General features: G+C 39.2%; 1 protein-coding gene across 2 annotated transcripts in view; it reads left to right on the top strand.

The window, feature by feature from the left end:
- RGS17 (regulator of G protein signaling 17) overlaps positions 1–11051 on the top strand; it is a gene marked incomplete at both ends in the record, with an annotated part of 28148 nt that extends 17097 nt beyond the window's left edge. The window contains 3 exons of one of the 2 annotated variants that reach the window (XM_084261928.1): positions 5627–5716; positions 7381–7615; positions 10863–11051. In XM_084261928.1, coding sequence (XP_084118054.1) covers positions 5627–5716; positions 7381–7615; positions 10863–11051 — 514 coding nt within the window. The remainder of the gene's footprint in view (positions 1–5626; positions 5717–7380; positions 7616–10862) is intronic. The other variant, XM_084261929.1, reaches the window with a different exon arrangement.
- Positions 11052–17500: the final 6449 nt, after the last annotated feature.

Consider the following 17500-nt stretch of genomic DNA (forward strand, 5'->3'; position numbering starts at 1 on the left):
TCTTTTCCAACCTTGCGATTCTGTGATTCTGGAGACACTCTGATCAGACTGAACCACAATCAAAAATGGAAAAGATACTGTATCCAAACTAAAACCAGCAAAAGTATGTTTTTGTTTGCCCATCATGCTCATATAATAAACCACCAGGTACATATAATAAAATTGAAGGAATCAAAAAGCTTGGAGACAAGCAGGGGCACAACCACTTTGTGCTGAAGATTGAAGGCATTTACTTTGAGGGATTTCAAAACCTCCTTCCCTTGACTTCAGGAAAACACACTAATCGTACAGTCTGGTTTCAGGCTGTTCCCTCAATTTTGTATAAAATATTGCACTTTGTCATTTAAGTATTCATTACATAATGTTTTGCCATTAAGTTCAGACTCTCTTGTTTCTTTCCTCTGTAATGAGTATTCTTGTTATTTTTACCAAAGTGGAATAGCTTCAGCAGAACAGTTTGAAAGACACCTAGCCCACCGCAGTCCCACAGGAACGGTGTTTCCAGTCAGGAATGACTGCACTAACCAGCTTGTTTAATGGAGGGCTTTTCCTCCTTCAGACAGCCCCATAAAAATATTTCCTAACAATCTATTTGGCTTGTGTTTGTCAACATTTTAGGTGAATGGTTGTTTTACATCGTCTACCAGCGTGATTTTAAAATCACAACTAAATCTTGATGATATGTGCTTTTTGGGGGGATGGGGTTGTGGTTTTGTTTTTCGGCTTTCGTTTTTTCAAGACAGCATCCACTTAATTTACATCTCCTAAATCACCGTTATTTAAGTGCTGGCAGTCCTACATATAGCTCACTTGTACTGGCAGCTGGACTCAAGCATCAAAACAATCCTTCTTGGCTTTTGGACCTATGACCTAAAAATATTTTGTCTCTCCATCTAATGATAACAAAAATTCCTCAGAGTAGAATAGGGCGAAGAGTAGTGTCAGTGAAAGATATGCTCATTCAAATGGTAAATTGGTGAAAGAAACATGTCAGGACATCTGTTATCCACAAGGTATTAACTGAATATTGACTTTCATCTGAAAACCAAATTTTGCCTTTTGATTATGTATGCGCAGCTGGGCTGGGATAAGGAAGGTTCTTGTGTTACAGAGGTGGCTAGAAGGCCTGTGGCCCTCCCGTGTGACATACATAGGTTCAGTTTGAAATGTAACAGAGGATCTGCAGGGCCCAGCATCTACAAACTTCATCCAAGTAGGAATTGAGCACAGATCTCCTCAATGGCAATCCCATAGCCCACCAACTATTTCACAGTGTCCCAGTTTGATTTCTGCTCCCAATTTTCATGGCAGCACCAAAAAACACCACTAAGTCAAGAGGCTTTAATCATCATGTTGTCTTCAAGGCCAAGCATAATAGCAAAATACTGTGATGATAATGGAGAAAATGCTTGAGTGAACAGTAACTGGTGTTAGGCATGTGCAGAATATTAATCTGAGCACCTGTCACAACGGCACGATTTTCTTGCCGTAGTGGTAACAGTAATTCACCAATTCACCAGTTTTAGGCTACTGGTATGTCAGAATCTGACCCTGGAAAGCAGTTAGAGACTATTTCTGTACTGGCTATACAGAGAATGAAAGATCAGGTCCAAGCTTTAAATGATTTTCAGTTTTTTAATGGTAGTAGAAGGTAAGTGCAGCAGTAGGGGAAAAAAAGGCTAAAACTACTGGAAACACCTCAAGGAAGTGTTGGTGAGGCTTTTGCTCCTGGATTGGTCCAACTCTCTTGATAAAAAAACGTCCAATTAGACGTTTTTTTACCTCACCATGCACCAGTGGCCTGCAACACTGATGTAGTAAATTAATTACTCAACTGAACAGCTATTTAATCAATATTAACAGCTGAATAACAGTAGATAAATAAATAACGTTTGGGTTGGCTGAATCCCAGTAGCTCCTCCAAAAACACATCAGCTAGGAACCTGGACCGGTTTGACCTTGTCTGTAGCAATTTCGTCAATTTCTCTACTTGTTCAAGTAGTCCTTGATCATTAACGTTTTTTCTTATAAAGCTGGTGAAGTTGCAAAATAGAAATGCACTCACTCCAAACAGAAACTACTCATAATAATACTGTTGAAGCAGTTAAAGAAACTATTGTTTTTGTAGCAGTCAGGATCCTGAGATGTATTTGAAAGGTACATTGAGGTCAGGCCATTTGGGCTTACTGAAGTACTTTCTACCATACGCTCCAGAGCAATAACATCAGCATAAAAATGAACAGAAAAACTTTACACAGGAACAGAAAACAAACCAGTGCTTGTGCTTTCCGCTTAAGTTCTACCTTTAGGCACACCAACTCTTCCTTTTTAAGGTGGTGTTAGTTTTGCTGTTCTCTTATCGTGGGCAATTTACATCTCTAAATCTTAAAGATACTTGTTAGATAAACTCCAACTAATAAATAATACTGACACCATATATGTTAACTTGCACCGGATGTCTCTCTAGGACACCCCTTTTATTTAACTATGTTTTGAGAAGGCATATCAGCAGTTTCCTCTTCTTAAAGCCTTAACTAAGTAAGATCATTTGATTAATCTTTATCCTGTTATTTTACTCTGTTTAGTTTTACACTACAGAACATATTTCTTCTGACATAATCAGCTAGCTTCCATGATGGATTAATGTATCAAGGACACCAACTCAAGGTATGCAGGGTGCCTTTGCAGCTGAAGACTGCTTACATTCCATAGAGAAATGTGAGCAGATAGGGTATTTTCCACAGAAGATAGCAACATAGCAAATAGCAATGCAGTGTTTTCATTTTGAGGTAAAAAAGTAGCAAGGTGTTACTGTGATCAGAATTATTTAAAGGGTGCTTTCAAAGTAGCTTTGCTGCCACAAATGTGTAAATATTTAATTTTTTTTCTAAGCGAACACAAACCAGTTCCTTGAGTGAAAACAGAACATGTCTGAATTGAATGTACTTCTGTATAAAAATGATGGTTTCTTTCACAGGAAAAACATATCAAAAATAATGTATCCGATGGAACTCTGGCCTTGACAGATGTAGATAAATAAAAGTTGAAATGTAGTGCTAGTGTTTGTCACCGGAAACATAATGAAGAATTTAGGCCAAGATGTATTATAAATTTAGCACAGCTTTAAATACAATACCCAAACTTGAGAAATTGTTCCGAGCAAGTGTAGCGCTTCTTCCTTGAGAATCTTCCCTGTTTTGTAACACTGACTAACTTCAGCCATCAAAATCCAGCTGTCCATGGTGAGATGAAGGAACTAGGGCCAAATGTGTACCTCACATTCTCACCCTGGTATGGATACCAGAAAATAGCACGCTAGGCCCACCTTCTGAACATTTTACTGAGATGTAGTCTTGTAGAAAATCAGAATGCATAGGGCCTATCCAGTTTTCCTTTGATATAAACATGCGATGAAGTCATCATGGGTTTTCTGTCTGTTGTCCTATTTCTCTTTCTTACTCATCACTCCCTATTTGTATTCCCCCTTCATAAACCAGTGTTGGTTCTCATAAGTTTAGCAGAGATTTTGCATGAGCAAAACAACAGGATTTGACCCTAGACATGAAATTAAATTAGCAGTGTTGATTAACTACCCTCAAATGAGTCACCTTCTACTTCCAGCAAGACTCTGCATCCAAACCTTGGATTAAGCCTGCTGCCTGACAAGTAAATTACCTCAGCACAACTTAGCTGCTGCTCATGTGATGGAGCAAAGAAAACAGGCAGCTTCATTCTCTTTTGGTCAGACTTGGGTGAACACCCTGTTACATTCCCAACCTACACAAGCTGTTTCCTCCTTCCATGGTCTTACTGTTTCAGGGAACCAAAGGACACTCACTTCTCTGTACCCAGCAGAGAAGACAAATACTGCTCTACCTATGGACTGCAAAGGAGGAGGGAGGGAAGGAAGAGAGAGAAGCCTTGTGCCTTCCCTGCTTCTCCCTCACCCCAACTTTGTGCTTGGGACAGATGCAAGGTGACCTAAGCAGTTACATGTGTGGACTTAAAGATTACAAGACAGAAAGCGGATGGTCCCTTTTTTTTCTCCTCCTATATACGGAACTCCCATTGGCTTTCCTGGGTGCTCCCTCTATAGACTGACAAGCAGCAGGTCAGAGGAGATGGAAAGGCTTTTTACCTGCCAACCCCAGAGTTCAGGATGTGTTGTTTCTCCTGCAGCAGTTGATGACACCCTAACACCTTAGCAGCACTGGAGCTGCATTCCTACGCTGTAACAGGGGAAGCAGGACCATGGGCCTGAACTAAGGTCTTGGCAGGTAAGTGAAGGAGCAACCAGTATCAAACAGCTTTGTTTGAAAGTGTACGTCTTTGTAATGTTTAAGTCTTAATATGTGCTCTGCTTTCCCTGGGAGCTTAAACTTCCACTTTTCAGAAGAGTATTTGAGATCACCTATTAACTTTGCCAAATGCTTGCAAATTGTGTTGATAGAACTCATAAATGCAGAAGGGCTAGAAAGGTCTCAAAGCTGGGATTTCCTCTTAGAGCCGAGCAGAAGTTACTCAGAGTAGTGGGGAGAGAGAAGCTGTATGCTACTGATGTATTTTTGTCTATCACCACTTAGGATGACTGAGAGCATTGTTGTATGGTGAATACTCAATATTCAAAATATGAGCTCTGCTGGGGTTGGGAGGAGGGATTTTCTACTTCGTTGCTTGTTTTCTCTCAATTGGACATGCAGGGAACACCTGATGAAGGGACATCTCCATCTCCTTACTCCATTCTACATATTAAGCCCAATTATTTGAACTAGGTTTCCTATAAGAATCTTAATGTTATTTAAAATTTGCTTTATTTCAGTAGTTATCAGGAATTGTGTTTTCAGTGGCAATGCCATGTTCCAGAACATTCACAAGAGAGCATGCACAGAGGAAGTCGCTACCACTAAAGCAAAACCAAATTAAAAGATATTAAGAGAAAAATACATGATGCTAGTTGCCAGATAAAAACAGAAGGAAAAAAAAATAAAATAAAATCATACTTACATAAAGGAAGCCTTTCTTTTTCTCACTTCTGGTAATTTGAGGGTAATGGATGCCTTTCTGTTGAGAGGCCAGTAAGGTCTACTTTTTGGAATGAAAACCAAATTTGGGTCAGAGAAGGAAGTCATAAGTTGCTGCCACACACTAAGTTCTGTACCCGAGCCATCTACCATCACCATATCCTGGGGAGAAAAGTGGGAATGTTCATAAATAATGAACAAGTACCCAGAGCTGATGGGGCACCAACACCTCATCAATGTCCAATTCAGATATTCTTAACCTCTCCGACCCTTATTGTTGCTGTTGCTATTAGTATTCTTAGTTTATCAAGTGAAATCACTCCAAAAGGGACCTCTAAGTTTATGTCTGTCTTCCAGTGTATTAACTATGACATTGTAAAAAAATCACACATGCCAGTAGCAACTGTTAATTAGCATTCATCAGAATTAAGGGAACAAGTCATCATAAAAAATTTATCTCCAAACTTTGTGTTTAAATTTTAGGGACAAGAATGAAAAATGATGCTTTACATAGGTTTACAACTTGTAATAGTCATTGCTTTACTATAGTCATTGTTTTAAGTTAACTTTCTCTAGACAAAATAAAGTGTTGTACTACATTGCAGCCTCACTGTTAGGAATGAAGATAGAGGAGATAATGCAGGAAGACCAACACATACGACCAAAATGGAGAGTATTCAAGTCATAGAAGAATGGTAAGTTGGTCAAACTGTTGTCCAGTAAATATTTTTAATTTTCCTGTAATAATACCACGATTTGTCTTGGGTTTTATACCTTGGGAATGTCCTTTTAATTGCTTTTCCTCAAAAAATTTCTATGCAATAGGAAACACAATCTGTCCTGGCAAAGAAATGCCAACAGAGACATTCGTAAGTGTGGTTTACTTAAGGTTTCTTATTTATGGAGGAAGAACCATGCAGAAGAATGAGAGATGCATATGGTTTCACCCAATTTTACAAAGGAAACACAGTCTAAAGCTTGGGCCCATATTTATCATGTTAGAAAAAATTCTAACTTGAGTGGTCTTGAGTTCTCTAATCCCATAAAAAGTAAATTGAAACTTAACTCTAGAAGACATGACTGATGGTAAAAGCAACCCAAACAACTCATTGTCTTCATTGCTAGTTGGAGTCATTTATGAGAGGACAATGTTGGAAATTTCCACAAAATACCATAGTGAAGAGAGCTTCCCAACAGGCAATGAGGGAGTGTAGGTTGCTTGTCAGCTCCATCCACCTCAGATAATTCTTTTCACTCTACTCAGAGAGAGGACTTTTCACCTTCAACTCTGTATCGTAATACTTTTTGGTTCAGATTACAGTTAAATCTGAAACACTTTCTTATTTAATAGATCTTTTGGACTGCCAAAAAGGCTATCACAGATAGCTTCCCACCATCCAGTCTGCCTTACACACAGAGGAGTTGTTAAATGGACCTGAAGAGAAATCATACAGACAAATGTCACTTATTGTGCCAGATGATTACAACAGACTGTTAACAGCTGTTAACAACAGCTAGTAAAGGTCTTGTCTTGGGTCCTATCAGGAAGAGTCGGTGGTTAGAATTAAGTTTGAAACCATATGGAATTGTTAAGTAGCCTGGAGTATTACCTTCCCAAGTTAGTTTTCTGGTCATTTACTCAGTGCGTCCACTGTTACTAGCCATGAATAGTTTCCTTCAGAAAATAGGAATAAGGACTTTTTCCCATTCCTTCTCTGTCCAGTTTTGCCAGCAACATCCATCACATCTCATGGCAATAGATCATCATTCAGGTCAATAGCAGTGAACGGAGGGAAGCTTAGCAACCCTTAAGTACAAGCACAGAGAAATATGCTAATTTAAAAGCCCTCTGAATTACTATTTTGTTGGGCTTCATTAGTATGCTCTTGGCTGCCAAGAGCCTTTTGCTTTTCTTGTCCTTCCTGAACCAAATCATGTGGCAGCCAGTGATTGGTCAAACACCATCAGAAGCAGGCAGGGACATCAGGTGTCATCTAAACCTCTCACGAAAGACAATCGACTGCCAGCTCCCTAAAATCACACCTCCTTTAACTGCAGAGGCAGGAATTCAGTGCCATTGTGTGATTTTGTGTTTGAGTCCAATGGCTAACAACACCAGTAGAAAACTTGCAGAAAGCCAAGTGCATGTCTTGTAACATTAAACACATCTAGTGGGCTATTGAGATAATGAATGCACAAGCAGAGAGTGAATGAAATTCCCCTGTCACAGCTGAAGCCTCATTGCTTCCAGTTTTCACCCTGGATTAAAGTGCAGTTGAACGGAGAATTTTTGGACAAATGTATGAAAACACTGTTACAAAAATAGAAGCATATTTGTAATGATACTTTGCTTTTGCAGCCAAAACCCTACTGCAGATGAAATTTTGTCTTGGGCTCAGAATTTTGACAAGATGATGAAAACACCAGCTGGGAGGAACCTTTTCAGAGAGTTTCTTCGAACAGAGTACAGTGAGGAGAACCTGCTTTTCTGGCTTGCCTGTGAAGATCTAAAGAAGGAACAGAACAAGAAAGTTATTGAAGAAAAAGCAAGACTTATATATGAAGATTACATTTCTATACTATCACCAAAAGAGGTAAAGCCATAAATGCTACATTTGTATTTACACTTATTCCAGAGCAGAAACGGTATACCCTGAATTGCCAGATAGGGGTTTGAAAGTCTGTCTGATCTGTCAGATGCAACTCAGCATGGACGTTAAACCAGGAAAGGAAGGGAGAGGAAAACTTAAATAGAGACACAGGTGCTGGGCCACTGAACATCACTGCCCACACCACCTCAAAGATCTTTGTAAAAAGGGAGTAAAAGAGGAACTCCAGAAGCAGAAGAGTGAGAAGTGGGTGTGATCCTTTAGCAGTGCCACATGCCTGCTACAGAGAGGAAGTAAGCAATGCAAATGGACTTCTGGAGAAAAGGCACCAAATTTGAGGCATTTAAATGCGAATCATTATAGATTTATCTGCTTCAACAGCTGGCTGGGAGAAAAATCCAAATTTGCACTGGTTATTCCTATGTGAGATCAATTAGTCCAGAAATGGATATGGCATATTTTCTCTAATGAAAGGTATGGTAATATCTAGGAAATTATATAAAAGTCTCTTCAATCATCCAGCTGAAATAGAAAAATCCTGAAATTATCTTCACCTATGAAACCATGTTTTGGAATATATGTATATATATATATATATAAAGGTATAAGAAACACTGCAGAAGAGTCTTTCTTAGGCCATGTCATGTACCTTTCACTCCTTTGACCTGTCTCTGTGCATTGCAGCTGACTTTCTACTCAATGGCATTATGCCAACTTATGCTTACTGTGGACCCTGCTTGCTACAGGTTTACTTCTGCACAGCTTTCAGTAGCAATTTGAAACTTCATTCATAGGAATAAAGCCAGCAGCAATTTTAATTCCATTATCATCTCTTGTGCCACAGTGTGTGCTTTTGCTTCAGAGTGAGATTATTAGCTTGCCAGTACAACAAGCTAATAATATGTATTCCTTACAGTATATATTTATCTCTAGTACACATGTATGTACTGAGTGTGCAACTGGCTTTCTAAGCCAACACATGCCAGCAGTTAAAATTCAAGCACTAATGAAGTGTTGTTGAACTTAGGGTGTAACAAAACTGCTCACAAACTTGATGGACTGGACATGTGCGGATGACATCACTCCAGTTGCTCCTGCCCTTGCTGGAAATCCTGAAGCAAACAAGGACTGTCTGCAAGGCTTTAGATCAGAATGAGAGCTGTAAAGTTGTTCCTCCCAGCATCCCATTCCAGATGTTACCTTTGGCATAGGTGCTGAAATATTTAGCATGTCTTGTTCAGTGAGAGAGCTATTGAGGCAGAAGGCTGTTGTGCTCTAAAAAATACCTTGTACACATCTGTTTAACAAGGAAATACCCCTAGTAATTCCAACTACTTTTGCCATCTGGTTTTGGTGAGTTGCTGAAAAAAAAGAATGTGAATGAACAGAATCACAATTAATTTTTTTAATTCCATAACTGCAATTAACTCTTACTATATCCAGTGGCCAGAACCCCCCCCCACCATCCTACTAAATTTGAGCTTTGTATCCAGCCATTATATTTTATAATGAAGAATCAATTAGCTAGCTGCATAAACTGGTTTTGCTAAAATATGTGCCTGTGTGTGCACGTGCACATGTGGCAGGGGAAGAACTGCCTACATCATCAGCATGTCATTTCTATGCTACAGAAGTGCAGTGGTCTAATATTTAAATCTATTCAGATAAACTCCAAAGAAACGTGGCTGCAACACCGTTTCTCAAACCTTCCGTAACACTGCACACTCTTTTGGCCGAGCAGCCCCACCGGGGTAGCCATAAGCATTCAGGAGGAGAGCGTGCATTCTGCAGGCATTGTGGATGTTCTGCAGAGATAGCTTAGCCGAGCAACAGTTATGCTTTCCTCTCATGAACAGGCAGCAGTTTGCCCAGTTAGGCTGCATCATAGTTCTGTCTTGTGACTGATAATCAAGTAACAATCTTGGAGGAGAATGAGCTTGTCTGCCACAGTAATAACATACTCCAGCATGCCAACAAACCAAAAATGCCAGATCCTGTAATTGGTACTGAAAATTGAATGAGAACATATATTTACTCCTCACTACTGCACTAGACCATACCATGCATACCACTGTGTTTCAAAGACTTTGTTGCACCACGTATACAAACACACAGGCATCCACACGTGTTCTGAGTTTTCACGTCTGTTAGCACCCTTCCCACACCGAGATACCTCAGTACATGGAGCTCTCCAAGGTTGAACTCAGTCCTTCAGACAATATGAGTATCTGTTCATATGGTTGCAGAGTTGTGGGGTCAGACGGCAACCTGGTGTAAATCACAACAGCTTAACTGATCTACACTTGGTATTTCTCTACTCAGTGTTTTTAGCCTTTTTATCCTTTGCTGAGTAAACTCTTGCAGGCCTCAGTGGGCTTCCCTGCTCCTGCCATTTCATTTAATCCAGAAGGCATTTATTTTACTATTTTTAGACCATTTTGTGGATAAGCTGTACGTTCACTCAAACTTCTAAATGATATTCTAAAATCATCTGTGCGTTCATCCTAAGCATAATGTGCCCTTTTCTGCCTGGGCACAGGAGTTCTTTGCAAACAGAAAGCAAATGAGAAGCTAAAATTGAAACTTGCTAACAACTTCAATACAGACATATGATATCCTGAAAATCACCAGCTGTTAAAGGGCCTTGGAAAGAAGAACAAATCTGAAATAGTTAATGTTAATGGGGAGATTAATGCAATTAAAATGACAAAAAACTCTGGGTAGTTCGCGAGTAGCAAGTGTAGTTGCTGAAAATAATTGGGGAAAAATCTGTTGGACAGCTAGATGAGAATGCTGAATAGAAAGCTGCTAAAAATTTAACCACAAATGGTCATAAAAACCCCACGTTTCACATCTCTGAATAAAAGTAACTCAACATTGATTTGAAAAAAAAATTATTTGAAGTAAGTAAAAGTACTTTCTTAAGGTAAAACAGCGTAATTTGGAAAATACAGGTTACCGCTGAGCTTTATTTATTTGCATTGTATTTGTGCCATTATGCAACTGCACTTAATCTTACAGATCTTAAGATGGATGCAAAGACCAAGCCAAAACTGAAAAAGAGCTGATGGAGTCGATCTGTAGCTGTGTGGTGGCTCTGAAAGAAGCGCGGAGCATCACTTGAATAAACTGATACGTTCGGCCTGTTCTGCGAAGCCTCATGAGATAAAGATACACACAGCAGTCTGTCCGATATTATTGTTTAACACTGATCTGTTCTCATCTTCTTCAGGTTAGTCTTGATTCCCGGGTGAGAGAAGTGATCAACAGAAACCTGTTGGATCCCAGCCCTCACATGTATGAAGACGCCCAACTCCAGATATACACCTTAATGCACAGAGACTCTTTTCCAAGGTTTTTGAACTCTCAGATTTATAAGTCTCTTGTTGAAAGTATTACAGGCTCTACTTCTGAAACTTAGTTTCCATTTTCAAACAAAATACCTTGATTTTTTTTTTTTGGTGGACGGGATGGAAGAAAAGTAGTTTAATAACATCTGGAGCTGAGTTCCTGGAGAACTACAGTTTAGTACTACTCAGGCTACTGTGAAGAAAACAAATACATATTATGGTCTCTGTCTACATTTTTACCAAGGTCCTCCTTGCTCAAGATGGCGTGGGAGGGGAACAATGGATTTGCCAAAATACATTTGTTTCACACTCCTTTCACCCTACTGCAGTCAAGATTGCAATGATGTATTTGTAGTTTTATGAACAGTCTCCTTGTGTATCCTCACACTGCATGTGCAAGGTAAAACTGCTTCACTTACCACTTAGTTGTTGCAATATTTAATCCAATAACATAAATTATATCTGTATTTAAGAACTTTTTTTGTGCAATACAGTCTTATGGTACATAGAAACAACTGCAGCAAACCAGAAAGAGGCTTGCATTTTTTAACATCACTAAATGAAAAAAGCCAATTTTTAAGGTGTAGCATTACTCAACATGCTCTACTGAGTACAATACACTGACTTTTTGAAGCCAATATTTCTGTACAGAAAAGAAAAAAGAGCTATTTATCACTGTTTATTTAAAATAAATCAAGCGGAGGATTTCTCTGGTTGTTCACTGCCAAAACTGTGGCATTTTCATTACAGAGTTTGCAGTGTCAAAAAAAAAAAAGAAAAAAAAAGAAGGAAAAAAAAGCACAAAACTACTTAAAGGGATCTGTATCTGGGTGACAGAAACTACGCGCTGATATTGTTTAATTGTTAAAAGAACAAAGATTTTCAATGTAAATTTCAGATGTCAGATACTGTAACTCATTTATTAAAGACTGGCTATCCAGTTCTAACACTGTTGTATAATGTTATGTACTTCAGCAAAAAAAAACCAAACAAAAAAACAAAAAAAAACAAACAAAACCACAAAAAGCTTGATAATTTAGTTTTTTGAATAAAGAAATTTAATAAAAGATTGCCTACATGTAGCATTTTAGAGCATTTTAGAACATTTTGATGAATTGCATCTGTCCTGTAAGATATTTTTTTTTGAAAACTAAATCCAGTAAAAAATGTTTTTAAACAAAGTAATGTTTTATGAGGTGGTGGGTTAAAGAAGACTTATGTTAGCTTCTAGCCTCATTGATTTTGAGTAACTCCTTGAAAACGAGGGGTTTGGAGAGTAATATTAAACCAAACTTCAAGGGCTCCTAAACCTACAGTCCTTACCCAAGCAAAATGCCTACGGAAATGCACCGGGTGTCTTTCCTGGGTAAAGAGTCCTGTACTGAGCCCTTAACCAGAGCTAAGGCATCATGGTACTCCTATCACTTGGCTGCCATGGTGTTTTTAATAGGTGTTTGCTTGGCCTTTTTATCAAAAAAAAAAAAAAAAAGAAAAAAAAGTTCAATTTTAGGATGCATTTTGATGTTTAAAGAGACAGCGACTCAGAAATTTAAAAAACCCCATCTTCACACCAACGATGTACAAGCAAAGCAAGTGTTAGCATCCCTCACAAACTGCGAAAGATGTACCAAGGAATGGCTTTGAATACTTGTTAAATATATATATGTATGTATGTATGTGTGTATATATATATATATTTAATACTGACAACTCTGGTCTTACACTAAGACTTAAGAGGCGAGGTTCTTCTCACACACAAGAGGACTACGCATGGCGTAAGCCCGTTTCTTTCGATGGGACTGGAAGGTCTGGCAGTGGTGTCCTTGAGTGGAATCTAGCCCCAACACACTTGGCTCCGAGCTCCCAGTTACTCCTTGCAGACAGCCTCCGGTGCTGGTTCTCGCTGGTGCCGACCAAGGCGGGTCTGCCGCTATCCAGTAACTGGCAGGATGCAGGTCTTAGTTTATCTTCTGGGGCTTTGTTAGGTGTTTTATTTTTTTCTTCCTTTGTTTTACTACCTCTCATTTTTTTAATTTATTGAACATGCTTCAAATAGCAAGTCTGGGGAATTTTTTAATCATTCTTTTTACTTGAAACCTGCGTGCTTTTTTTGGATATATATACGAACAATTTAACGAACTGTTTCTTAAACTCATTTGGTTTTGTAATTTATATAGAATTCAGGAGATGATTAAAAGGGCTATTCTCTATTCCCTATGCAAATATTTTAACTGTTGTAGTGTTTGACAAAATGGGATCTAAAAAAAAGTCTGCAAAGTGGAAAACAAATCTGTTTACAGTGGCGTTGCTGACTATCCTACCATATTCAGCACTTTTAAATATTGTTATTTATGAAAATGTAGTTTAAAATGCAAGACAAAATATTTATAAATGTTTCTTTTAATAAATACCTGTTTTGTCTGAAAGTGTTATTGTGTTATGACAAGTTTATTCATGTTGGTTAGCTACTTACCATTATGAATAAAATATTCAATTATTATACTGATATAACAATAGCTATGATGTTTACAAATCCTGAGGGGGGAAATTCAGTGAGAAAGGTCTGCCTCCTTCTACTGTGAAATACTGATAGGAAAAATGATTTTTTTCTGGCTTTTTTTCTTAATTGGAATATAACTATGGTCCTACATATGTCTAGTATCATTTGATTACAGTTCTAATTACTGTGGTACTAAACATATACAGCATCATATATGTGTATATATTTACATAGCGTAATTTCAAGTTTGTTGGTGTTTGAGGCACAAGACATTTAGTCCACACATCTAAACAATGTGTAAGAGACAAAACTGCATGCATAAGTCTTTACATATGTAGACCTGAATATCCTTAATGTTACTATTTGATGGTGACCTGCTAGTCATAAGCTATCTTTATAAGATATTTCACACAGGTAGAAGTTCTTGTCAAGATAGACAAGTCATCTTTTCAAGGACAGTTTTAAAGCTAAATGCGTGGGCCCTAAAATATTATCTTCATTTCTAGCATAAGATTCCCAAATCTGTATTTGGAAACTGTTACATCATTTTGAAAAATATTACACCAGTCTTCAGTGTAATACTGCAATGAAATCACGTTCAAAAGTTGTTGTCTTAAATCCTCTATTTGGAGGGATTTAATAATTGAACATAACATGTGAAGTTTCTTTCTTGGAGCAAATGCTCACATTAAAATGCTTAATATATATTTTATTTATCAATTTGAGTTTCCCAGATTTTTTATTTAAAAAATCGATATGTCCAAATAGGCAACAAGTTGTGCCATAACATGATCTCATTGCCTACCATACAGTTCTTTGAACACAAATTGTAAAACAATCAACTATTAAACTGATTTATTGTGCATGCAGTGTACAGTACACTTTGAAAAACTGCCTAAATACACTTATCCTATAGCCTGGAATAAAATAAGTATGTATTTAACTTGTATTTCAGTTTTTCATGAGAATGTATACAGCAAGTGCACCACAGAAACTGAGTTATGTTTTTTGTCACTTTTGCCCAGTGTTTCTCTTTTCTGTCAAATAGAGCCTAATGCCAAATAGCCACAAACAAGCAAAGCGCTTGTGTACTCTCCCAACCTTTAGGTTTCAAAGAAACTGAATATATATTGTATTATGCATGTGTTCAACTTAGCTGTTTAGAGTCGACCTTCACACAGGTGAACTGAACGCAGTTTGGGACCCCCAGGATAAAAAAAAAAAACAAAACCAAACAACCTTGCATATCATATCAAAATTATTTAAATCAGACCAAAGGCACATATACTGTGAAGGAGACTAAAGGAGTGATGGAGAAAAGATAGGTCAGTGATGCAGGTGGATGGGCTACATGTTAACCGGCTGAGTCCAGGCAGCACGGTTCAGTGAAAATGCAGCCACAGTGCTTCCAGGTCCACAGTCCATCCACAGTTTGCTTGAGCACCTGTGGAGTCCACATTATCCTTTTGCAGACAGCAAAGAATGGGCGCAAATCAGATATAAGCTATTAATAGCTCTGTTTTAAATTGAAAGCCTGCGAAGGTATCTGCTGGGCTGTGGTCTTAGCCAAGCAAATAGAGGAGACCTACATTCTACCTTTTAACAGGCAGGGTTGAAGCGGTCACCTGATGCCAACCTCACTCCCCTAGGCAGTGAATTCCATCAGAAGAAGCATCTGCCTGTGGAACCAGTATCTAAAAAAGCTGCGGGCCTCTTCTGGTGAGAGCAGCTTGTTGGACTGACCACCCAATGCGCTCGCTCAGGAACTGGCAGCTTCTGTATGCAGTAAGTGCTTGTCAAAGCCACTCAGCATAAGTATTCCACATGCCAATTCAAAAGCAATCAGTTTCTTACCTTCAACGACTCTCTACACCACAAGGATTAAAGATCATACTTCTACAATGTCTGTGAGCTTGCTCCCAGCAGCTGAGTTAAGGACCCAGCCTGAGTCCTTATCAAATCCTACAAAGCAAAAAACAAAGTTTGCACATAGACAGAGAGCAACAATATCTGCTCCGAGTTGATCTGAACTATGTCTAACTACCAACATTAACAAAGGGGTTTTCTCAGCCCATAAGGCTTTCATTTTTGGAGAGACCCAAAAGTAGCACTACAGCACATCCTGCATCAGTGACAAAGGTCCAGTCTTGTTCGCCTGTAGGCTGAGCATGTTTGCAGTGACAAAACAGCAGCCCCACTCACATAGGTCCTGAATACTTCTGACAGCTGTAGAAGTGGGACAAAAGAACAAAGCAATAATGATGCCAAAAAGAGCTGGAAAAATAACCCGACATAAGCATCGTCCACATATTACTTTAGCATGGTAATTTAAGAGAACAGTTACACCAAAAGCCGGGGTTTGCCCTTTCCTTTATCCATAAACTCTTTCTGTGACAATGCACACTTCCAATGTAGAAGAGGAATATATATTTCAGGTGATTCAAAGGCTGATCCTCATTCATTGACTCATGCTACCTTTTTCCCTTCTCAAAATCTTTACATTAAAGCCACCTTACTCTAAATTTCCTGAGTTCCGTTTACTTCACTCACAAGGAGGTTCACACAGGCATTAAGACACCTGTAATTTCTTTCATTGTTATAGAATACCAAAATACTTCGTCTATTAAGGGCACAAATTTGATTATTTTTTCTTTACCCCTTTGAACTAAGGCTTCAGGGAGTTTCATGGGCAGGCAGCAGTGAGTGCGAGGGAAGCTTTTGGTGGGTGAGATATGAGAAGTAACATCCTGGGCTGTTTATCAGCGCCAAACCATCTGCACAGGTTCCTGAGTGCTATTTTATTGATAAATTACTGTTACAGTATATTTTGCCATTTGTATTCAAAGCCATGCATCTACAATCACAGGGAAAAGTTTTATTGAACCATTCATTTTAATGCTTAATATTCCAAGTAACAAATTCTCATGTTACCCATATGACCTCTGGATTTCCAGAATGCAACAAAACTTCCAAGTTCTCATTTCTGAATACCAAAACTACTTAGGCAGGCATGCAAGCATCACTCTTGCTTTTGATATTATTTTCATGAAAATAACGATTTACAAATGTATGATATGGAAGCTACTGATAATCCACCTGTGTCATGTACTTTTAAGGTATGATTACCTAGTTCTGTTAAGATATCAACAAGGACAGAAGAACAGCAAAAGACTCGACTGACTCCTCTAATGACTGTAGTACAAAATACTGCCTAATAAAGTCTTATGGATAGTTGCACAGTTTTGTAATAAAATACATTCTTCAAACCATTTCGAGTTTAGCCAGTAATGTCATTAATGATGTTATCTAAAACAAGATCACTACGCCACCCTCCCAGGACACCAGAGGGGACTTGCCAAGACCACCCCACACCACCCATCACATCCCATTTGTTCAGTGACTGCATCTTCACTGCTTTACAGTTTAAAACTTCAATGTAAGACACCGTACTCCGATCTCTGATAGTTTGTCAGCCTCACTGCTGAACGCTGACATAAAGGCTCTTTCAATTGCCCGTTTCTCCCGTCTTCTCACAACGTGCTTCTTTCCCCCTAAATGCTTCATTTTGCACCGGCTGTTCCTGTGGAGGAGTCCTTCCACAACGGCATGCAGCTCCCTCCTCCTCGGGGTGTCTTAGCACTGAGAATTTCTTCTGGGGTGAGAGGGAGAGGCTTGTGAGCGTAACTCGCGCACCCAAATCCCAACCGGGAACTCCCCGTCCCCTTCGACAGGAGCAGCCTCGCTGCCGACCGCCCCGCAGGACCTGGGCATGAACCGCCCCTGGGACAGCCTCAGCACCCCGGCGGCCGCTCGCCTCAGCTGCCCTGCTTTAAACTTGAGGATCTGTCCAGGTCTTGGACGTTTTTCAGTCAGAATGAATTAAAAAAACCCACCACACCCCACCCCACCCAACCGCCCCCCGCTGCTACGAGGAGCAGCCCCGCCCCAGTACGCCAGCACCGCCTCCTCCTCCTCCTCGCCTCACTGTTGAACCCCGCCCCTCGGCCCGCCCTGACAGCC

Source organism: Gallinula chloropus, assembly GCF_964237585.1.
Source record: "Gallinula chloropus genome assembly, chromosome: 3".
NCBI lineage: Eukaryota > Metazoa > Chordata > Aves > Gruiformes > Rallidae > Gallinula > Gallinula chloropus.